The 25276-nt window shown below is 44.0% G+C and overlaps 1 protein-coding gene across 1 annotated transcript in view; it reads right to left on the bottom strand.

The window, feature by feature from the left end:
• LOC144773705 (uncharacterized) overlaps positions 1-25276 on the bottom strand; it is a 195689-nt gene that overhangs the window by 150880 nt on the left and 19533 nt on the right. The window contains 4 exon segments of the mRNA XM_078658850.1: positions 3420-3509; positions 4409-4552; positions 6109-6219; positions 7563-7689. Of these exon segments, the coding sequence (XP_078514976.1) occupies positions 3420-3509; positions 4409-4552; positions 6109-6219; positions 7563-7689 (472 nt within the window).

Here is a 25276-nt window from a genome sequence, read left to right as displayed (position 1 = left end):
ACTGGTTTCTCCTCTCTGCCTCCCGTGCCAGCATGTCTAACTTAACAAGGGGGTAGCTGTCCCCCGGTGCTACACATCTGCCCTTCAAAGGTGGTTTCACCTTTGAAGCCTGCCTTTGGGGGCTAACACCCAAGAGGCTTTCTGCAGGAACGAGGTGGCAATTCTCTGGCCTGCAACCCCGACCCACATTATTCCCCTTCCGGAGAGTCATTAGCACTTCTCTCCAGGAGGGCAACAAGCTGTTTCATGGAACAGGTTCCATGCATGCCCAGGAAGGCACAAGAGTTTTAAGGGCAACAAAGTGGCAGCGTAGCTAAGCTGTACACTGCAAAAAGGTACATTAACTTCGACTTGAAATATAAGTTGGGCTTAAAGTAACAACTTGTTTGATAACATGGAGTGCCCACTTTGGTCGCAGCATTCTAGAGTTAGCACAGCTGAGGGGGTCACAGTGTGTGACCCTGTACTCGCCAATTGAGTGACTAAGTCTTTCCACAGTAAAAACGGTTGTTTCGCGTGTTTTGCTGTCAGAACATGTAAAGTACATGTCCTGCCTAAGTCATATGTTGACCATGTCTTTGGGGGTCAGTAGGCCTGCCAGAGGGGAGGCTTACTCACACGTCCACAGGCAGTGGTGGCTTTGTCATTGCTTTCAATGGCAAAGTTGGGCTAGCAGTGCACGAGTGCTCTACCAGTCTGCAGTGGTCTCGAGGGTGGCAGAACCAGTGCTTCAAGCCCTGGGGTACCCCTCTAATTTACATGCCAGGGTACAATTCACTAGTGACTTAAGGATGAGTCTGGTTAGCAGGCCTCAGTGCACTATCAGTCGAAAATCCAGCAGCATCAGTCAAAAACTTGGGGGTGACCATACAAAAAGAGACATTTCCTCACACCCAGGTACCCACCAGAACATCAGTCAAGGCCTTGTTATAAAGGAGCAGAGGTTCCTGGTACGATTGGGCTGGGTTGAGGCTCTCCGTGGGCACATTTGTTTTGACCTCTCGAATCAGTAGTCAGTCAAGTACTTCAGCTGCGTCCGCATTACTATTGCAATGCAGGTGCACTCCTCAGTAGCAACAGGAGCACGAGGGGAAGAAAAGTCATTGTCTGGCGAAGGTATTCAGACCATACGCATCCTCAACCACAAGCTGTCAAAAATATTGTCATCATCATACTGGTCGCCATCATCATTGTTCCTAATATCATACTGTGAGGCAGAGTCTGGTTTAGAGTGGGCATAATATCTAGGTCTGGCTGGTGGGACATGGGTCTTTAAGTCTGATAAACTATTGGGTCTGTTTCCGGCGACAACACTTGAGCCGGTGGTGTTGATCGTGGCACTGATGTTTTTGAGTGCAAAAACAACTCAGAGGCCTGTCGTGGCGTATGCAGCGTTGTGCAACTCCAAATGGTGGGAGTGGCAGGACACAGGAAGCCCTTGCTTGGATTTCTTATGTTTTTGTGGGACTAATTTCACTTAACGTAGCCCTTTGACCTTAATGATGAACAGTTACGGGAGCGGCCTCGCAAGCAAGTCTGTGGTTTTGACTTCATCTGGGACTGCCATACCTTCCACTGTGAGCCCTTTTCGACCTTTGGAGCTTGTCAAAAGAAAGTTTTTTCCTTGCGGTCATGCACAGCCTTCTTGCTCTCCTTGGCGCAGCACGGACATGACCCGAGTCGTGTTTGTAGCCAATGCACCAAAGACAGATATTGTGAGGTCAGTAACAGATGTCTGCCTGTTACAATCATAACATGGCTTAAACCCTGTGGGGGGCATTGTCTGCAAATTAGTTGTGGGTTTTGAGGGGAAAAATCTCTGTCAAAAGTAACAGGATTCAAGAAGTTCCGGATCTGCATCGGTAGATGAGAAAAGAAAGGAACTGACGTCAGTGCGTGGAGGTGGTGCATTAACAAGGGCTGATGTCACATTCGGGGTAGGATGCATCCCATGCAAAGCCACAAAATGCAACCTGTGGAGGATCGTGGGAATTGCTACAAATATTTTGCAGATACAGTCAATTAATCTAGATCGCTGGTAATTAATCCGGCCGCATCCCAGTCCATCTTTTTCTTACCCACGTTGCCACCTCTGATTAGACCTAGACATATAGTCCTCAATCTTGATCTTGCTCTATTAAGAACAGTCCAGCCCGAACTGCCAGGCCAGGTCCTCTCTGAACTAGAACACAAGCAACCCAAGACTGGTTTCACCCTAATTGGACCTCGCTAGGCCAGTGCAGTTCAGTTCCGGTTGCAAAGTGATCAAAGTGAGCATGGGACTTACGTCTGACCATACCAGCGGCACTTGGTGCATCGCACCGAATTCTACAAAAAATTGTGATGGGTGGAATGCCTGAATGAATTTGAGCCACTGACAATTACTCGCGGCCACATCAGCTTTTTTGCCCACAGTGCCAGCACAGATTTAACCCAGCTTTATCCAAATCATCCTTGATCCTGGGCCATCCTTCACTGATGAGCCCCAAGTAGGTCGAAACCGGTATGCAGTTGCTTGTGGTAATTCCTGGAAAGGGTTTCGACTAGCAGCTCACAGCAGACTGTTCTCATTGGAAGCAGGTGGGAACTGATTTGCATAAGGCGGACATTTGTGTAGAGTGGCACGGTGGGCAAAAAAACACATACTGGAGATTAATTCAAGCATTCCATTCATCATGTTGTTGTGGCAGTTTATGTAAATGAGTGCAATCTTTAGAGCAAGTTCTAATAGGAGATCAAAGGTCACAAAATAATCCAAATCACTAAGGTTTACTACAGTATCTACATCATTACTCCTCTGCAGTAGGAAATACAGTTCTGTGAACATCGCCAAATTGTTTGCCCAGTATAAACTTGGATGGGTGAGATAACAATGTCAGTGCAAATAATGGATATCAGTTGTGTTCTGGATTTGACAGAACATGGAAGGTGCATAGAAACATTAATATGTTTCCTTCTAGAAATTCTGTGGCTCCCTCAACAAACAAACAAGGCATGTTATAAGAACTATGTAAGACAAGCACAATGTTATATGCACTGCCACCGCCTACAGGGTGGTGGGCCCGTCACAAGTCTGACAAGAAACATTGTGTCTTTTGTGATTGGACAATGCATGGGACGTGCATATAAAATACAGTAACCGGAACAGAAATGGGTACAGATGCATGAAAGTAAGGACATCAGCAACAAAACAGATACCTTTCACATGCTGGATCCATGAATGATCCACTGAAGGAGAATGAAAGGAGGTATGAAGGAATTATGACCACTGATATGGTTTGTAAACCACAAAGCAGTAACCACGCAAAGTAAAGACATGATGAATGAGACGACTACTATAGCTTCAGAACACAGACTAAATCATACCCTTGCGTATGAGAGATTGCCATGCATATTCCAAGTGTCCACAGTTCACTCACCTACAGGACTATGGACGATTTGCTGTGTCCCAGGGTTCTGCTGGTCTATGGAACAAATCTCCACCTCTTCTTTGATTTTTGAAGAAATATCTGCAGTTTCCGGAAAAACACATAAATAGTTATTTGAAAATAAAAGGAAAGTGAACACTGTAGTGCATGCAAGGACCTCAATAAGCAAATCACAGAGAGAGACTGTAATGCTAGCACCATTAGAAGGTAAAAGAGGTTGTAATGTTAGCAATACTTTAAGAAAAGTGATCTCAGAACAAGAACCTTAAGCTGAAGGCAGCAGATACTGAAAATATCTTCAATAATCTTCCAAACCTCCACATGGTTTGCAGCTGTTTTAACATATAAACCTACTGGGCAACTCTCATGGGGACTCTCTCAGCAGTAGTAAGGACTTTAATCGACTTGCACCCAGAATTGCTCTCTTGGGCATTATAGAAGACGTGGGTGGACCCCACGGACATGGCATGCTGGCGGGGATGGGTATCCTAATTGCCAAACTGGACTTAGCCTACTACTGGACAGCTACCACAGTGCCCTCCTCCCTCCCCCTCCCGGAGGCTTGCAAGAGGGTGTGGAAAACTTGAGAACTTATTTACTTTCCTGATTAACCTTTTACTACCTGGGAGTCCCTCTATCTATATATCATATGGTGTCTATGCATCTGAGAGTCTTTATAACCATTTTCTTGCTAGCTGAATCTATCAATGTTTGTGGCTATCTGTATCTCTGCTCTTCTCTACTGTGTCATATCTGATATTAGATGTATATCCTCTGTCAGTCCAGCTCACAATACTAATGACTTTTAATGAACCTAATGACAGCATCCTTAACCTGAATGACTGCGCTTCTTGGTACAGCGATTCTTCGCAAAGTGCTAAATGGCAAGACTATGAAATGCAAAAAAAAATTAAGAAACAATGGCTACGTTCTTCCACAGGGCTTTCCTGCTACTTTTAAATAGCGAACTTGAAGCTGACCTGTGCTGAGCAGATCTGGGGTCTCCTTTCTGCCTGTGCAGAGGCGATGGGTGATTTCTGGTTCAGCGCCCTCCCTTCCATCTGTGTTCGAAGGATCCTTTGGACTTTGGGCGCCTTCTCTGCCTATGGCGGACACGTGCAATTCTGAAACCGTTACACCAGAAATAAAAAACATCTCATTGAGAAAGTAAAATTAACCAAATTCAATAGGAAATAGTTTGTATTACCTTTTACATTACATTATGTCTGACTTTTAGAATAAAAAAGTGATAGGACAGGCATGCTATTGCATAACTCTGCTAGGATTTTCTTAACAACTCTCCTGGTTTCTGATCCTGACAAGGCCAGAACAAAAGGGCCTAGCTAAGACTTTCATTCAAAATGTCATAATATTTTGCTTTAAGAATTCTCCAGTAAAATGATAACACCATGAGCCTTACCTCCTCTCTCTATGGGTATACTTGCAATGGAGGCAGTATGTTGATATTACAGAAGGGACGCCAGGCTCCCTTTATAATTATTGAGACGTGTGGATATGTCCAAGCTTCTCAGCACTCTCAATGAATCGTTCCATTATTTGCGTGGAGGTGTGCCCCCCCTAGAAATCAGGAGGTCTCCTTTGGTCACCTGTCAGTGCATGAGTGTAATGGCAGCTATGCCTGCTCATGGAGGTAGAGGAGTGAAAAGCTGAAAAATAACTATGATCTGCCCAAGTATTGTTGCAAGCTAGCAGATCATTCTAGATCCTGTTGAATAGACAGAACCAGGTTGTAGGTGCAATAGCTGCTTAGCCAGTCACTGAGCGCCATGTACGGGGGTTGTGGAGCGGGATAATTCAGTGACCCTACAGGCTTGAGGCTCTCATCGAGACGCAGAGCTGCAGCTGGCTCAATCTCCACACCTAACATGCAAGCCAATCTTCCACTGGGCAACCAGACTCACAGTCTTGTAGGCCCCAGCCCATTTAGGGCAGAGCTTCTATTGCTGACTTTTCCAGCCTGGGTGCGCCGTGCCTCAGATGGAACATAACAAAAAAGTCCCTGACAAAAAAAAAAACTTCATGTGTGTCAGAGATTTCTATTTAGTTCTGTAGAGAGAACCCCCCTCCCCCCGCCCCCCACTTTTTGTTTAGAATAAACGCTTGCCAAGAGAGCAGCAGTGACATATTGTCCTGCCTGGTGATTATTTTTGGGAAAAGTGCTCCTGCCATGTCAGAAAAACACCCCCTGCTAGGCAAGTACAAATTTCAAAATGCAGCAAGTGGCCCATCACTGCAAAAGCAAGCTGCCAGACTACATTAAAGGGCCATGTCTGTGATTCAGTCTTCAATGCCACTAAGCCCCCAGGCATATGAAGCCCCTCAAAAGCTACAATCAAATAATGTCTGGCTCCTACTCAAAAGTCCTGATAAGCATTTCACCTTGTTGTATTCATTCATATCCCTACAGAACATGTCCTCAATTCATATATTTTATTTTAGATGGAGCTGAAAATATTAGATCATAAGGTGAAAGGATACTGACATACTTTCAACAGCATTTCATTTTTGCATGGGGTCTATGAGATGTAGTAATATGTGAGTGGTCTGACCTTTAGCGTGTGAATGTGTGCTTATGTCTTGTGCCTGGAAGGGTTATTAATGCACATGTTCTGGGGCTGTGTCCGATTGCGGCTATGATCCTCATACACTTCTCACTCACTTGGGGAATGGTCACCATCTCGTCTTCTATCAGAGTCCTCATTGTCCAGTGGGCAGAGACCTTCCTTTTCTTCAGCTCTCAATGAAAAGACGGCCTTTGCAATCATAGGACCTAATCACAAATTAAAAGGAATGTGTAAGTGATCCCATTAAATGAAGAGTGAAGTATGGAGGATTAAAGAGTGAAATAGTGAGGTTTCTCATTGAACTCTCACCTAATGCTTCTTGCATGATCACACAAGGCCTACCGAGTCATCCAAATCTACACAAAGGTTTCTGTGCTACCCTCTGATGTTTGCTGGACACTGTCCTCCCCTCCTCAAAACTCAAGAAGAAAATAGAGGTAAAGGCTCTACAGGCCAGAAGCAATGTCTTCTCTCCAGCTCTCTTCTAAATACATAGAGATAGGAGAAGACTCCCCACCAGGGGCCTCCCCTAACTGATCCCTTGCAGGAAAACACTCAAGATCACATTCTTTTCAGACCAAGGAAAACAAAAGCCCCCCCCCCCATACCTCCTCTGCTCAGTTCTACAAAGGCTATAAATACCCACCTGCTACCTTTCATTTCTCTAAGTTTTCCTCCCCCGATGTGTAGTTTTTGAGACATATCTTGCGTATGGGCCGCTCTAACGAGTAGCTCAAGGGCTCTACGGCTACCTGGAAGTAGCTCTCCTGTGTGCAGCCCAGTCTACCAAATTAGAAGGTTTTGTTTGGATGAATTAGTATATGTATTACAAATTAAAAAAGCATTTATTTGGCAAATGTATGAATTTTCAGAATTTATGAGCTGATGTTTGGAGAAAAATCGATTTCCAAAATATACTTGAAGCGGATATTTGAGCAATAAATTATGCAATATTACTAATATTATTACCTTGGTGCCTGGGACATTGTAAATATGGTTGCCATCTTTTACCCATGTAGAGACATTCCAAATTGAAAAAGTCTTTCCACGTTAATGATGGCAAACCCTGTTTGAAGCATTGAGGAGATCACAACTAGTATTGTTACAAATGGTGGACTCTAATGTAATCTTCTCTTATGTGGTCACTATTGCAACACTTGTGATACTCGTAGCACAGGATGATTTTCCTCGAACAGGAGTAGCTCTTATTACGGTTGGAGACCCCTGCTCTGGATCTGTGTAAAGCGCTCCAATACCGATTTGGGCAGTTGTGCAATAGAAAATGACATAAATAATTAAATGAATAAAAAGCAGTCATGGCTTCTGTCATCACCTACTGTGCAGAAAAGTAAGCTCTGAAACTGTGCATCATGATATCCTAACAGAATAAACAGAAAACTACAACCATCAACAGCTCCAACCACACAACAGGCTACTACAGTTGAATCACAGGAAAATGAACATGCATCAGTAAACAAGTAGTTAAGTTGAAAGAACTATTTTAAAATGGACTTTGCAAACTTTCGACATAAATCAAGAGAAACTTTACCCAGCAATATCAAGACTTGGTTAATTTCCTTCATTAGATTTGTATAAAGATCTTTCTGCCATTTGTGTAAAAGTTCCCGCTCCTTTTTCGAGAAACAGGTGACGACATCCTGGAACGCAAGCAGCACCTGGAAGAAGGATTGCCACTATGAAAATTTACGACTGAACACAATCAGACATGATCCACAATAAAACGTGATCATAACATAGGGTATTGTTTACCTTCTCAAGATTTGGCCACATGACAATGATTGCTAAGCGTCACTTTCCCCGGCAGTGGGAGAGGGGGGGCATCAACGCTAGTGAAATGGAAGAGAGACATGGACTGGTGCATGGTGGCCGAAGAGGTCGTCTATGGGAGCAGAGAGTGCCACAAGAAATGTGAACAGATCTGAGGGAATTGGAACACATAGAAGGGGAATATATGTGTCCTCCGTCTACCTTACTGGGCGTTGCCGCTCCAATGCGAGCTGTTATTTGAAAAACTTGCCAATTATCCCTGGAGAGGGAGGTGAGGCTGGAGATGGGAAAAGTAAACTGCTCTGTTGTTACGCACTTGTATTTACGCATTGTTGCTCTGAGATACTTACTACTGTACATTTTGATGTATGTGTAATAAAAAGAAATTACAACAACAACAAAAAACATCTGGCCAGATATTCTTTCATTTCTTTAGTCGTATCCTCCCAAAGGACTACTGCACTTCCAAAGGCTCCCCTTGACCAGACAAAGGAGGGGAAAGACTGATGGGCTTCTGCTCAATTTGTATTGGTCAATCAGCATAATTTACTGTTTGTAAACATCTTGAAAAATAACACTTCTATGTGATAGGCAACATTGCTGTAAATCACTTCAGAAGAATCACACCACTCTCAAATAGCAGTTAGCGTACTGATGGTGTACTGGGACTGCAGAAAAGTAACTATCTAGTCAGTTATGCGCAAAGTCAAATATCTTGACAATTTCTCCTATTGGGACAAAGGTGAATAGTGGGAGCACTATCATCCCAACCCTCCATCAGGGAGTGGAATATTATATATTTTCCAGGTTGGAAAAGGATTGGAAGGCAGGTCCCACTGCCCACCAGAACTCAGAGGTGGGGGGTTGGAATCAAGGATGGGTGGAGTACGTAGGTTAAGGACGCTAGGGGCTCAAGGCAAAAGGGAGGGGATGAAATAAAACTGAAACAGTGTTACATTATTATGGTCCGGAAAAACTGAACTGTTCAATGTGGCAATTACGATGTACTAAGGAATGATACAAGTACATGAAATCAATTAAAATGGGGGATAACGGTTTTAAAAAAGAAATAATTCTGTTGTTGAACGTTAAGAGCCTAGCTTGCAATAAAAAGTGTGACGCTATTGTTGCCAACTTCGAAAATAAAATACCAAGGGCCAGATGTAGGTAATCCAGATTTACCGATTCTAAAATACCTAATTTTACCGATTCGGTATTTTAGAATCGGTAAATGGGATGTAGGTATTCATTCGGTATTTTTTTACCCAATCGGTAAAATTCAGCTCGGTATTTCCCATTGATCCCTATGGGCCTCCAGGCTCATAGGAATGAATGAGAATTACTAAATCGGTAAATACCGATTCGGTAAAATGGGGAACACATTCAAAGGTGGCAGGATGTCACCTTGACACCCTGTTGCACCCCTAAATATTGCGTGGGTGCACATGTGGCACACATACATGCCCTAAGGGCATGCATGTCTGTCACATGGCACTGTCAAAAAAGCACAAAATTGTTTTTTTAACAGTTTTTGTTATTTACCACCAACTTGTAGTTGGTGCTCAATAACGAATCCTTACGAGTGAAAAGGACTCACTTGAGTGCTTCCCACATTAAGGATTCAGTAATTTTACCGATTCCTTAAATTAGGCCCCCTACATCTAAAATGGCTAATACCGGTCGGTAACGGCCTGAATTCGGTAATTTCGGACGTTACCGACCGGTATTAGGCTTCCTACATCTGGCCCCAAATCTCAAATTATGCTGCAGGAAACTCATCTTGTGATCAGGACAAACTGTGGTGGGGTAAGAATGTTAGAGGACACTAGAGGCGTATTTGTCATGCCCAATGCTGCACGCAGAAGCATAGCCAATGCTGATTCAAGAGCTGCAGGTCATAAGAGTAGAATACGACTGGAGTGGCTTCTCTAACCTATTCAGCACAAAACTGTGGCATAACAATTGCCTCGTGAGATGCCCCATAACCAAAGAGCACTCAGTGGCAAAAGAGATCAAGCTGATTGGGAAAAGTATCATACTGTGGGAAAAGCCTGAGCCGACATTAATCTCACAAGGATTTCCTTGGATAGTTGGACAGGTTAAAGGTTTTAATCAAAAGAAAGGATCCAATACCAACTTATCGTCTTAAGATGCTTGGTGAGTAATGAGTCAGCAGTATTATAAGTATCAGAAATGGAAATAGTCCACATCTGCCAGACAAGACTACTACCTTGTGTCAAAAAATCAGAAAATATGAGAGTGAAATAACTTTGGCTATCTTCACTGATCATGCGCCTATGATTTAAGGCCCAACATCAGTTTACGCCTGGTGATTCAATAATACCCTTACATGTAAAACAAGTGATCTAGACAGCAACTACTGAATTACAAAAAAGAGACTATTTTCAATTCATAAAGACTCTGCAGAGATGGGTACAAAGTGGGATTACATGAAGGCAACCATTTAAGGCGTATAGATCTCTCAGTGGGGCTTGGGGGTAACAAGCACCGGAATTGCAATAGGTCTTGCATTTGCTTGAGGTAGAGCTATTGGCGTTGCAAATGACACATTATTTTACCCTTCTGTTACAAGTGTATGTATGTGTTGTGTAGTGGAATTATGTGGGGTTTATTGGAAGCCTGTTGTGTGGTGTGGATTTGTGTATTGAAATTATGTGGCATGGTGAGCGGTGGAATGATGTCGATAGTATTTATGTGGCATTGAGTGTCCTGCAATTATGAGGAGTTTGATTATATGCCATGTAGTGTAATTATTTGGAATAGTATTTTGTATTATGTAGTGGAGTTTATTTATGTGGTGTGCTTTTGGATTTTGTAAAAAACACAGTTGATGGACAGAATGTAGAACAATGTCATACATTCACCCCAGTACAGAGCTCTGGGCCTAAATCCATCGTTTTTTTGCACTCCACACCACCCTGGGTTAGACACTGGCTATATGCAAATCAGCTCTGACCCTGTGCCTCATGGGAACAGTCCAGTCCGAACTACCAAGCCATGTCTTTCCCAGACCGGAAACAGTGGGGTGCAAAAAAACGATGGATTTAGGCCCAGATCTCTGTACTGGGGTGAATGTATGACATTGTTCTACATTCTGTCCATCAACTGTGTTTTTTGCAATTTCACCCAGAGTGGGCTGGGGATGCTCAGACGTGAGTCCCAGGCTCTCCACACCACTGGAGTCAAGCTATCCAGGCTGATGAAGGCTGATAGCCAGAAACCGGTCCTTGGATGCTTGATTCCGGTCTGGGAAAGACATGGCTTGGTAGTTTGGACTGGACTGTTCCCATGAGGCACAGGGTCAGAGCTGATTTGCATATAGCCAGTGTCTAACCCAGGGTGGTGTGGAGTGCAAAAAAACGATGGATTTAGGCCCAGATCCTTGTACTGGGGTGAATGTATGACATTGTTCTACATTCTGTCCATCAACTGTGTTTTTTGCAAATTCACCCAGAGTGGGCTGGGGATGCTCAGACGTGAGTCCCAGGCTCTCCACACCACTGGAGTCAAGCTATCCAGGCTGATGAAGGCTGATAGCCAGAAACCGGTCCTTGGATGCTTGATTCCGGTCTGGGAAAGACATGGCTTCGTAGTTCGGACTGGACTGTTCCCATGAGGCACAGGGTGAGAGCTGATTTGCATATAGCCAGTGTCTAACCCAGGGTGGTGTGGAGTGCAAAAAAACGATGGATTTAGGCCCAGATCCTTGTACTGGGGTGAATGTATGACATTGTTCTACATTCTGTCCATCAACTGTGTTTTTTGCAATTTCACCCAGAGTGGGCTGGGGATGCTCAGACGTGAGTCCCAGGCTCTCCACACCACTGGAGTCAAGCTATCCAGGCTGATGAAGGCTGATAGCCAGAAACCGGTCCTTGGATGCTTGATTCCGGTCTGGGAAAGACATGGCTTGGTAGTTCGGACTGGACTGTTCCCATGAGGCACAGGGTGAGAGCTGATTTGCATATAGCCAGTGTCTAACCCAGGGTGGTGTGGAGTGCAAAAAAACGATGGATTTAGGCCCAGATCCTTGTACTGGGGTGAATGTATGACATTGTTCTACATTCTGTCCATCAACTGTGTTTTTTGCAATTTCACCCAGAGTGGGCTGGGGATGCTCAGACGCGAGTCCCAGGCTCTCCACACCACTGGAGTCAAGCTATCCAGGCTGATGAAGGCTGATAGCCAGAAACCGGTCCTTGGATGCTTGATTCCGGTCTGGGAAAGACATGGCTTGGTAGTTCGGACTGGACTGTTCCCATGAGGCACAGGGCCAGAGCTGATTTGCATATAGCCAGTGTCTAACCCAGGGTGGTGTGGAGTGCAAAAAAACGATGGATTTAGGGCCAGATCCTTGTACTGGGGTGAATGTATGACATTGTTCTACATTCTGTCCATCAACTGTGTTTTTTGCAATTTCACCCAGAGTGGGCTGGGGATGCTCAGACGTGAGTCCCAGGCTCTCCACACCACTGGAGTCAAGCTATCCAGGCTGATGAAGGCTGATAGCCAGAAACCGGTCCTTGGATGCTTGATTCCGGTCTGGGAAAGACATGGCGTGGTAGTTCGGACTGGACTGTTCCCATGAGGCACAGGGTCAGAGCTGATTTGCATATAGCCAGTGTCTAACCCAGGGTGGTGTGGAGTGCAAAAAAAACGATGGATTTAGGCCCAGATCCTTGTACTGGGGTGAATGTATGACATTGTTCTACATTCTGTCCATCAACTGTGTTTTTTGCAATTTCACCCAGAGTGGGCTGGGGATGCTCAGACGTGAGTCCCAGGCTCTCCACACCACTGGAGTCAAGCTATCCAGGCTGATGAAGGCTGATAGCCAGAAACCGGTCCTTGGATGCTTGATTCCGGTCTGGGAAAGACATGGCTTGGTAGTTCGGACTAGACTGTTCCCATGAGGCACAGGGTCAGAGCTGATTTGCATATAGCCAGTGTCTAACCCAGGGTGGTGTGGAGTGCAAAAAAACGATGGATTTAGGCCCAGATCCTTGTACTGGGGTGAATGTATGACATTGTTCTACATTCTGTCCATCAACTGTGTTTTTTGCAATTTCACCCAGAGTGGGCTGGGGATGCTCAGACATGAGTCCCAGGCTCTCCACACCACTGGAGTCAAGCTATCCAGGCGGATGAAGGCTGATAGCCAGAAACCGGTCCTTGGATGCTTGATTCCGGTCTGGGAAAGACATGGCTTGGTAGTTCGGACTGGACTGTTCCCATGAGGCACAGGGTCAGAGCTGATTTGCATATAGCCAGTGTCTAACCCAGGGTGGTGTGGAGTGCAAAAAAACGATGGATTTAGGCCCAGATCCTTGTACTGGGGTGAATGTATGACATTGTTCTACATTCTGTCCATCAACTGTGTTTTTTGCAATTTCACCCAGAGTGGGCTGGGGGTGCTCAGACGTGAGTCCCAGGCTCTCCACACCACTGGAGTCAAGCTATCCAGGCTGATGAAGGCTGATAGCCAGAAACCGGTCCTTGGATGCTTGATTCCGGTCTGGGAAAGACATGGCTTGGTAGTTCGGACTGGACTGTTCCCATGAGGCACAGGGTCAGAGCTGATTTGCATATAGCCAGTGTCTAACCCAGGGTGGTGTGGAGTGCAAAAAAACGATGGATTTAGGCCCAGATCCTTGTACTGGGGTGAATGTATGACATTGTTCTACATTCTGTCCATCAACTGTGTTTTTTGCAATTTCACCCAGAGTGGGCTGGGGATGCTCAGACGTGAGTCCCAGGCTCTCCACACCACTGGAGTCAAGCTATCCAGGCTGATGAAGGCTGATAGCCAGAAACCGGTCCTTGGATGCTTGATTGCGGTCTGGGAAAGACATGGCTTGGTAGTTCGGACTGGACTGTTCCCATGAGGCACAGGGTCAGAGCTGATTTGCATATAGCCAGTGTCTAACCCAGGGTGGTGTGGAGTGCAAAAAAACGATGGATTTAGGCCCAGATCCTTGTACTGGGGTGAATGTATGACATTGTTCTACATTCTGTCCATCAACTGTGTTTTTTTGCTATTTCACCCAGAGTGGGCTGGGGATGCTCAGACGTGAGTCCCAGGCTCTCCACACCACTGGAGTCAAGCTATCCAGGCTGATGAAGGCTGATAGCCAGAAACCGGTCCTTGGATGCTTGATTCCGGTCTGGGAAAGACATGGCTTGGTAGTTCGGACTGGACTGTTCACATGAGGCACAGGGTCAGAGCTGATTTGCATATAGCCAGTGTCTAACCCAGGGTGGTGTGGAGTGCAAAAAAACGATGGATTTAGGCCAAGATCCTTGTACTGGGGTGAATGTATGACATTGTTCTACACTCTGTCCATCAACTGTGTTTTTTGCAATTTCACCCAGAGTGGGCTGGGGAATGCTCAGATGTGAGTCCCAGGCTCTCCACACCACTGGAGTCAAGCTATCCAGGCTGATGAAGGCTGATAGCCAGAAACCGGTCCTTGGCTGCTTGATTCCGGTCTGGGAAAGACATGGCTTGGTAGTTCGGACTGGACTGTTCCCATGAGGCACAGGGTCAGAGCTGATTTGCATATAGCCAGTGTCTAACCCAGGGTGGTGTGGAGTGCAAAAAAACGATGGATTTAGGCCCAGATCCTTGTACTGGGGTGAATGTATGACATTGTTCTACATTCTGTCCATCAACTGTGTTTTTTGCAATTTCACCCAGAGTGGGCTGGGGATGCTCAGACGTGAGTCCCAGGCTCTCCACACCCCTGGAGTCAAGCTATCCAGGCTGATGAAGGCTGATAGCCAGAAACCGGTCCTTGGATGCTTGATTCCGGTCTGGGAAAGACATGGCTTGGTAGTTCGGACTGGACTGTTCCCATGAGGCACAGGGTGAGAGCTGATTTGCATATAGCCAGTGTCTAACCCAGGGTGGTGTGGAGTGCAAAAAAACGATGGATTTAGGCCCAGATCCTTGTACTGGGGTGAATGTATGACATTGTTCTACATTCTGTCCATCAACTGTGTTTTTTGCAATTTCACCCAGAGTGGGCTGGGGATGCTCAGACGTGAGTCCCAGGCTCTCCACACCACTGGAGTCAAGCTATCCAGGCTGATGAAGGCTGATAGCCAGAAACCGGTCCTTGGATGCTTGATTCCGGTCTGGGAAAGACATGGCTTGGTAGTTCGGACTGGACTGTTCCCATGAGGCACAGGGTCAGAGCTGATTTGCATATAGCCAGTGTCTAACCCAGGGTGGTGTGGAGTGCAAATAAACGATGGATTTAGGGCCAGATCCTTGTACTGGGGTGAATGTATGACATTGTTCTACATTCTGTCCATCAACTGTGTTTTTTGCAATTTCACCCAGAGTGGGCTGGGGATGCTCAGACGTGAGTCCCAGGCTCTCCACACCACTGGAGTCAAGCTATCCAGGCTGATGAAGGCTGATAGCCAGAAACCGGTCCTTGGATGCTTGATTCCGGTCTGGGAAAGACATGGCTTGGTAGTTCGGACTGGACTGTTCCCATGAGGCACAGGGTCAGAGCTGATTTGCATATAGCCAGTGTCTAACCCAGGGTGGTGTGGAGTGCAAAAAAACGATGGATTTAGGCCCATATCCTTGTACTGGGGTGAATGTATGACATTGTTCTACATTCTGTCCATCAACTGTGTTTTTTGCAATTTCACCCAGAGTGGGCTGGGGATGCTCAGACGTGAGTCCCAGGCTCTCCACACCACACTGGAGTCAAGCTATCCAGGCTGATGAAGGCTGATAGCCAGAAACCGGTCCTTGGATGCTTGATTCCGGTCTGGGAAAGACATGGCTTGGTAGTTCGGACTGGACTGTTCCCATGAGGCACAGGGTCAGAGCTGATTTGCATATAGCCAGTGTCTAACCCAGGTGTGATGTATTCCTATAGGTTCTGTATCGATCCCCCTATTCCTGACCCTATTCTGGTTAACAAGTTAACTAGCAGCCATCCCATGAGGCAGAAAACCCCCATGATGCAGGAACCGTTATCTGATTATGCCACACTACGGCACAGGAACGTGTTATCTGATTAGGTCATAACGCTTGCCATCTAATTAGACAAGCGATATTCCTCCAGCCCCTGATAAGGCATACGGAGTTCTCAAAACAAATCAAACCTATGACAACCAGGGAAAAACCCTGCGGCCATTGTTTTGATTTCACCGAGAACTTCAGCAAAAGAATGTGCTAACGACCAGGTCGTAGGACATCCTTATTGACGTATCTATGTCCATCCTTACGTCAATCTCGGCACCTTAAAGGTATAAATATTACCGATATTGCCCTATGCAAACACACGCGGTGGTGACGAGATCGGAGCAGCCAGACTTGCCGAAGCCCAGAGCAGAGCAGACCCCGCTGGCGCAGCCCCGCCTTCCTGACGCGCTGAGAACGAGACGCGGCTTTCTCCTGCCGAGAAATCCAGCTCCGGCGCTTCCGGGTAGCCCTCGCAGGCAGCCTGGAATATCGAGACCAGAGACGAGAGATACCATCCCTCATTCATCCTAGATTCCAGGTACAGAACTGAATAACCCCTTGCAGAGAATTCTTTAGTCAGTCACTTGGCAAAACAAACTTAACTTAAACTGCTACTTTCTATTCCCGCCCACGTATTAGGCTTAGGTCAGGTACATCTGGGGTAGGCGTAGTTAGAAACACCAGTTGAGTACGATTAGTCAAATGTATATGTGTATGTATCTATTTTATCCATTTTAACCCATCATATGGCTTAGAAAACATATCAATGTTTTTACAGTATTATTTTATACTTCTGCTTTTAATGTATGCACTTTACTTAACCATAAGTATTGCAATAATATCGATCCATTTCTCTTGTATGAGAAAAGAGACTGATCAATAAATACCATCTTTTATTGAACACGCCCGTCTCTTCCTTTTCTCTACAATCTGGTGAGACTAAGAATGCACGTACTGACTGAGTAAAATAAGTCGTCTTTTGTTTTCACACGACTCTAGAGATACACTCTTGATTAGGGGAGAGCAAAGTTGTCATGTTCTATGGTTGTCAGAAACTAAATCCCTTCTTGTCTATCCAGGGAGGTTCAACTCCTCCTTGCCTATTCGAGAAAGTTTCTAGTGAACTCTGAGCTAGCTGGCAAACCCAAAACTTTAAGTCTAATATCGACAATAGAAGACCTAGTTAACGTCTGGTCTAGGCCTATACTATTGAAGGTATTATTCCAATGCGCAGAGCCTATTGGGATAATAGGAACTACACTACATGGCGCCCAACGCGTTTGGATAGGCGATAAAACTAACGTAGACATTTAGAGTAACTCAGTCGTGCTTTTTCACTCAGACCCCTTTTTTCCCATAATACTCCAAAGACGTCTGGAGTGGGTGAAAGGTAATATCCGCCAGACCTCGCAGGAGGAAACTCCTATGTATGGTCCTTGGTTTAGTCAACGTTGAAGGATACACTGTTCCAAAATATTGTGCATCTAATCTTTGTTTCCATAAGAACCTGATCTGCAAAACAAACTAAATAACCTTCTGGACAGTACAATGTCAGACACTGAAGGAGAAAGAGAGGCAGTTAGAATAGTAACTGAACTCGCAGCAGCTGATAATGCACTGCAAGACGCTGACCCGGATATAATACTCATCGCGGTCAACATAAGAAAATCTATAACTTTAAAACTTATAGAAAATGGACTGACACCTAGAGGTGGCACAGTCATATTCGTAATTGAGGCACACGAATATCGGCAGACAGAGGTATTCTATTCATGGATACACTTTCCAGCAGCAAATGCTGTAACAAAGGTCTTCCACTATTACAAAACAGAGGAACCTCCTAATGAGTACACTCCTTTCGAGGAGGTGGAAGTACCACTTAAATTTCAAGAGCATCTGCTCTTATTTAATGGCGCCCTAAAACATAATAATCACATCACCAGGCTCGGTCCATTAGGTAGACCAGGAGCAACGTGGCCGGTCCTAGCCGGATACACACCACATCCAGACATCGATGGGATGTCTGCAGCAGAGCTTTTAACACAGCTAAAACAATTAATAAAATTACATAGACAATTAGTCCAATATGTGATGCGGACTTCAACAATTCAACCAGCAATTAAAATTACACAGCTGACCCCTCATCAGGGGAACACAAATAAAATTACACCACAGAACATACAATCCTGCCTAGGTAAAGTACCAGCTAAACGGGAACAAATACCATTCTGGTTAGCACAAAAAAATCACCCAAATAGAGGCGGTGTTTCCAGACACCACCCCGTTAGAAAAACACAGGATTCTGACTATCTGTCTTCCAATGGGAATCGCACCACACGTGGAGGACTGTGACACTTGGGGTACAGTCTTTGCTTCCATCTACACAAAAACGCACGGTGTTCCATCCATTTCGGTAATACCAGATGTGCTAAAACAAATTCAAGACGAATACGGTCCAGAACCCGCTTTAACTCTTGGTATGAAATTACTAAAAGACTTCAAGCAGGTCTCGGCTATATTATTAGCCAACATAAAGGGAGAAGCAGCAAACGTGGCGATCCGCCAGAGGTTAAAGGAGACAGATATAGCAGATCAACCAGCTGAAATTGCCAGAATTATAGAAAAATCCTATGAGGAATTAGGTAGAGATAGTTTAGGTGGAATACCAGTAAAACCACAACTGATTGAAAGTCCTGGAAAAATATTTTTTAATAATAATTCAACATCACAAAAAAAGAGCTGGGATGGAAACAAACAATCCAATCCTAAAGAAAAGAAATTCCAGTCCAGAGGAAGGTCTCCTCGGCGGAGAGAAAAATCTCCGAACCAAAGACACAGGTCACCCCAAAGTGACCCCTCTGGGAAAAGATATAACCTTAGAAATAGGGATAATATAAAGAAGCCTGATAGATATCAAGACATTGATACACGTCCCTCTCAATCTTTTCAGACTTCCTCGCAGAAATCGGAAAGAAGAGGACGATCAGAACAAAGAGAAGAGCACGCCAAGTCCAAAGACAAGGAATCTGCTCATCTAAAAAAGAAACTACAATTTCCAAAAAAGAAGGTAGCCAGTATCAAGGTAGTTAACAATGCCGAGAATACTGAGGACACAACTGAAAAACGGAGAATGGGCTCAGACAATGCTAGACAGCGCAGCAGAAGTGAGCATAGCTCGCAAAGTCCTTATAAATCTTCTGGAGACAGTGGACACGAATGAATATCTTCAAGTGGAAACTGCAGACACCAGAGTTAGCAAACCTCACAAAATATATGAAATAACTTTACGTATAGAAGGGGATAAGACTAGAAAAATAAGGGGACTATTTTGGGATAATCTCTCCAAGGGCTATGACATCCTTCTAGCTGAAAAAGACTGGCCACCAGAGTTTGTCAGGGAGTGCCCTCATGGCGAAGAAATAATTATGCCTGCCTTCTCAAATCATATCCCAATTCATAAAAAATACACACTTGCCAGAAAGTGGGCAGTAGCTCAAGCTCCTGCTTTATATAAAAATCATGTAGGATGGGATGAGGACTCTCCTCCTCACAAAATCCAGTTAAAATCACAACCTACTGCACAGAGACAGTATCCAATTAAGCAAGAAGCTAAAAAACAGGTAAAAGAAATCCTAGATCAATTAGAATACCAGGGGGTGATTGAAACTTGCACCTCACAAATGAACAACCCTTTGTTTCCGGTCTCCAAACCAGACAATTCATATCGTCTAGTTTTGGATTACCGACACCCTAACTCATGTTGCAAAACTTTTGCAGTGCAAAACTCGCATAGTGCTGCACTAATGAATAACATAGTGCGCAAAAAATACAAAACAACATTAGACATCTCTAATGGATTCTTTTGTCAAAACATAGCACCAGAGAGCAGATATTTGTCTGCGTTCTCAATAAATGGCACTCAAAAACAATTCTGTCGGTTAGCCCAGGGGTACAAGAATAGCCCAGGGGTATTCTCAGCGAGAGTAACAGAATTACTACAAACATATGATGACGAGGCATTATCTTATGTCGACGACATATACCTAACAGATGATGACTTGGATACTCACTTGAAGAGAGTGAACACCATAATACTTGGGTTCGCAGCAGAGGGTTACAAATTCAACTTTAAAAAATCTAGAATTGCCCATCTAGCAGTCCTATTCTTAGGATACGAATTATCAAGTGAAGGCAAAAGCCTGGCTGACAATTTCCTAGAGAAATGTGCCGTACTCCAAGCACCTAGAACACTAAAAAACCTACAGTCAATTCTAGGCTTCCTAAATTTCGGAAGAACATACATTGCAAATTACGCAGAAAGGGTCAAACCCCTTTATGATCTAATAAAACCAGATTTTAAAAGAACCAATTGGACTCAAATACACACAGAAATTTTGAGATCCTTACAAACAGACATGTTAATTAAAACAAAATTAGAAACACGTGATAACACACGCAATCTAGTGATTCGAGTCATCCCAGGAAGATGCGGATTCACATACCTGACCTCTAATGAGGGAGAAAAGGTACCAATTGCATTCAAATCACACTTGTACACTAAGGCTGAAATGAAATTTAGCCCAACGGAAAAAATTCTTACTGCAACACAGACAGCTATAGCAAAAGAACGAGCCCTGGCACAAGGAAAACAAATAATAATCGTGACACCGATACCAGCCCTAGAGGCTGTAACAAAAGCAAGCATTCCAAATGCTAAAGCGCTCCATCCGAGATGGATACAATGGGCTAATTCTCTTGCTGCAACAGACGTGGCATACGAATTTGATCCTAACTTAAAAACACAAGAATTTCTCCAATATGAATTTGAATGTCCTCCGCCGACCGAAATTCTGCCTCTAGAACATTACGGCTGTATAATATATACAGACGGATCAGCACAACCCGCAGTAGGGGGTAAACAAGCTTACAGTGCTGCGTGCGCGATTGTTAAAGGTCGCTGGCACGAAGGAAAATTCAAACCAGCTATCACTAAGACACAATCTCTAGGAGATTGTACAGCTCAGCGAGCTGAACTACTGGCGTTTAAGATGGCGCTTGAAAATACAGATCGAGAACTCCCCACACTCATAGTGTGCGATTCGTATTACTGCGTTCAGTCTTACAATGAATACTTGCAGATCTGGCTTCAGAATGGCTTTAAGGATGCAAAAGGAGGCACAATCAAGCATAAGATGCTCTGGGAACAAGTAGTTCTATTACAAAAAGAACTACCAAAGACTCACGTGATACATACGCTGAGTCATCAACGTGATGGCGTTCACGTTGCAGGGAATTCATTGGCTGATGAGGCCGCGAAGGCAGCTGTGCTAACGGCTTCCGTAGCTGCCATCACACGGTCAAAAACAAAAATAGACAGCGAAATATTACAGGCTGTCAGCGCTACAGAAAAGGATTCGATAGAAACACTCCCGAAAGGCTTTCCAGTAAAATACTCATACATAACTGATGCAAACAATGTTCCTTTTGCTCGAATCCCTGGAGTGGGGGATAGGGCAATTCCAAACATGGAACATAGGTTAGGACTGATAATAGCGGCACACGAAGGGCTTGCTTCTATACATGCTGGCGTCTCAGCCACAGTATCATTATTAAAACAGAGATACTGGTGGCCACAAATGAGAAGACAAACAAGGAACTATGTTTTAGAATGTGAAATATGTCAAAGAATGAAAGTATCAACGGTGAGACGTCCAGCGCAGACGCCCCTTCTAATCTCGGATAAACCATTAGCCTGTGTTTACCTAGACCACTGTGGTCCCTTACAAAGGGATGGTAACTATAAATATATCTTGGTTGCAGTGGACTCATGCACGAGATTCATATGGATGTGGCCCCAGCGAACGGCTGACGCCAGAACTGTTATAAAAGATTTGCGAGTCTTTATCGGCACATACGCAATTGGCATGCTGCATTCGGACCATGGTCCTGCTTTTAGCTCTAGAGCTTATAAGGAGGCCATGGTCAGCATGGGCGTTACATTGCGGTACTCTTGTCCATTTCACCCTGAGGGGAACGGAATTGTTGAAAGAAAAAACCGTGACATAAAGCAATCTATAACGGCAAAGGTATTAGGTTCGGGAGCTGGGTGGGTCAAACATCTAATAAGTGTCCAACGTAGTCTAAATAACCTGCCAAGAAATTCTCTGAAGGGATTCAGTCCGTACGAATTATTGTTTGGAACTAGGATGTTAGTCTTAGACCTCGACAGTCAGACTTCAGTGGTGAAGGAAAAAAGCTTTGATATCAAAGATCGTTTGGCTATTTTGCAGGACTTAAACGAAACAAGAAAAGACCTGAGCAACATAAAGTTGAAACAGCAGCCAACAACCACTGAAGAACCACCACCTGTCCCAGCAAGACCTGTCTGGATTCCAAAAGTCGGGGATCTAGTCAGAGAAAAGATCGCGGTAAAGAAGGAATTTGGGCCTTCTTACAGAAAAGCAGTTCCTGTCTTGTCCATCAACGGGACAAGATCAGTTGTACTACCGCCGCTTGCTGGTAAAAAGGAGAACCGAGTTGTATCCATCGACCTGGTAAAACCACAATCATGTGGCCGATAACAAATAGTAGGCCAAGTGGACTCCCGATAAGTAGTAGAACACCAAGATTTGCTACGAACACAGAGGTTCAATCGAAGAGGCTAATCACATTCGAAACGCCTACAGAACTACAACAAGGACTATGCAACAATGCAATGGAACTTAGACCTCTGAAAACCCAAATAAAAACATTTAGCAGAGACACAACAATCTATAATGAAGTAACAAACGACTATGCAAGAAACAGTAATCCTGAAGCAATTGGAACAATTGACAGAACTGCATCCGGCTACTTCATAAACTTCGATGATTCCTCTGAAGGCTTCACTGAATCAAAAACACAGCCATCAACAAAAACCTTTAAAGATAAAGTTAAAGTACTTTTGAAACAACTGAAAGAAACATATCTGATTTCTCCATGGATTGAATTTTGGGTGGGTTTTGGTGCATTTATCCTCATACTTTGGCTCATCATGGTACTAACTTTGGGACGCTTCATTGAGGGAAAATATGCTAAAATGGACACAGCAAGTCAGAAAATCAACTTGATCCTCAAACCACACACATCTTCACACGTCGAGAAAAGAGAACTTTCTTCAGTCAACTTCACAGCCAATCCTATACCGGGTGGGGTAGCATGGGACAACACTGACTACGAAATTTATGGTCCGGTTGAAATCCTGAAATATCCACACCAAATTAAGATCTCGTTGAGTGACTTTGTAAAACCAAGCTCATTTGCTGATGATTGGGACTTTGAAAGTATAAATAATATGATGACTGACTTAGTGATGTCTGCTAAATTTACCAAACATGATTATTTGCAGGGTTCGACAAATTATGATAGTATGTACTGTTATAACCACTATGGTAACCATTTTCTACATAGATCTGCACAACCTAGAAATGTTTTAAATTATAATCAATGGGAACATTGTGCAACCCCTCCAAAAGGAAGCTCAAGAACCGTTTATGACAAATATTCATACTTTTCAGGTTTTAACACAAGTAATGTTGAAACATTTTATTTCAAATTGTCAAATAAGACAGGGACAAAGACCATGATAACAAACACGAAATTGATATATTCAGACTCATTCTTTCAACAAATGAATACTTTTGGTTTTGATTATTGGGACAAAAATGTTGAAGTAAAGAGTGTTTGGGGTACAAAAGAATGGCAAGTACAGGGTATAGAATCTTTGTTTAGAGCCTGCATGATCCCAGAACAAATTATATTTTTAAATGACACTGTTCAACAAACTACCTGTCTTGGCCTAGCCAAAATCAAAGACTTAAATAAACCGTCTATTCCAAAACCAACAATGAACAGCAATAGCTCTACAGATGAAGAGATAGACGTAAATTATGTATTAAACCAAAACAGAACACATCCTGATTGGAAAAAGTGGTTGATCTGGCCCACAGATACTAATAACTGTCAAGACAGATTCCTGAACAAAACACAGGGGTTCAAAATGACCAGGCCAGACCCTAGATATTCCCAAAGACAACACCCAGGGATAATAACCACCTACAGTGTGGGCAAATTATGCCTTCAGTGGCTACAAACTTCCACACTGGCAGAAATTAAGCAACACCTAACTTTACTTACTGATGGTGCTGACTTGCGTGATTTCATTATGGGACCGCGCAAACAGCGTCAGAAACATTTCATAGCAGCCTCCGTATATGCAGCATACAACGAGGCCTGGAAGGTGACTCAAATTGAGACAGCAGAAAGTATACGGGAAATTGACCGTATTAATTTGGAAAAATCACTCTCTGTAGTGGACAATGGGTTAATGACTCTGTCCTCCAGAATTCTTTCTCTGGACAGCATTGTGTCTTCAGCAATTGACATATTATCGCAAGACTTACTGTTGTTACAACACGGTCAGTCCCAATTGCGTTCTATTGTACAGCTTGGCTGGACGTTACAAAATCTGCGTTCAGGCTATGTGCCTTGGCGTTTAATCAACACAACGTCACTATTCAATATCTTTAACCTCACTGATAAACAAATCAGTATGGCACAAAAGGGTGCTGATTATACAATCCTGAGCATTGAGAAACTCGAGAGATTACCAGTGACAATGTCAGAACGACCTGTCAGTGAATGGATAATACATGGGATAATTAATATTCCAATATCAACCTTCAGGTTTCAATACTGCCAAAAATATATACAGGCTGGCATGTACGAAAAATTGGGAAAAGGGTACATTAAAACAACATGGAACTTGCCCTATTCACATGCATGTGTCAGTAATAAAGGACAGAAAGTGTTTCTTAGTGGCAATAATTGTGCGATGTCACTGAGCGGTACACTTCTGTGTAATGGAATTAGTTTGCATGGAGCCTGTGAAGGGAACTCAAATAACCTTTCATGTCACCAGCCAGGCGCACCTGCAACAGAGATAGAACCATTCTTTCAAAGACTCTATAATGGGAGTTACATTCTAATTGTGGACCGCAGATGCTGTAGTCTTATGCCCGGGACTCCTTATCTCGTAACTACGACTGCGAAGGTCAAGTGCTGTGGACGCTTATTGTTCCCCAGCTCCCTTCCAGACAGGGAGGCAAGGGCATGGCCCAACTTGAAAATTACTTCTATTCGAATAGATACTTTAAGCAGAATGAAAACAGTGCTTCTTCAGACGCCGACCAGGCTCACGTCATCAAAAGAAACGTATGATCTCCTAGTCGCAAGGACGACTGCAGAGATTCACTCATTGTTATCAACTAATTCCCCCATACATTTCGCAGAAATCCTGAATGAAATCTTAAATATTTCTGATACCAGTGGAGTCTCAAAAGTATTTAAGACAGTATTTTCGATGGCATTAACACCATTCAAAGCCATACTGGGTATTTTTCCAGATTTCGTCCATTCGATTTTTGGCG

Source organism: Lissotriton helveticus, chromosome 8, assembly GCF_964261635.1.
Source record: "Lissotriton helveticus chromosome 8, aLisHel1.1, whole genome shotgun sequence".
Lineage (NCBI taxonomy): Eukaryota > Metazoa > Chordata > Amphibia > Caudata > Salamandridae > Lissotriton > Lissotriton helveticus.
Note: the sequence above shows the minus strand (reverse complement) of the source record. Positions and strands in the feature narration are given on the sequence as shown.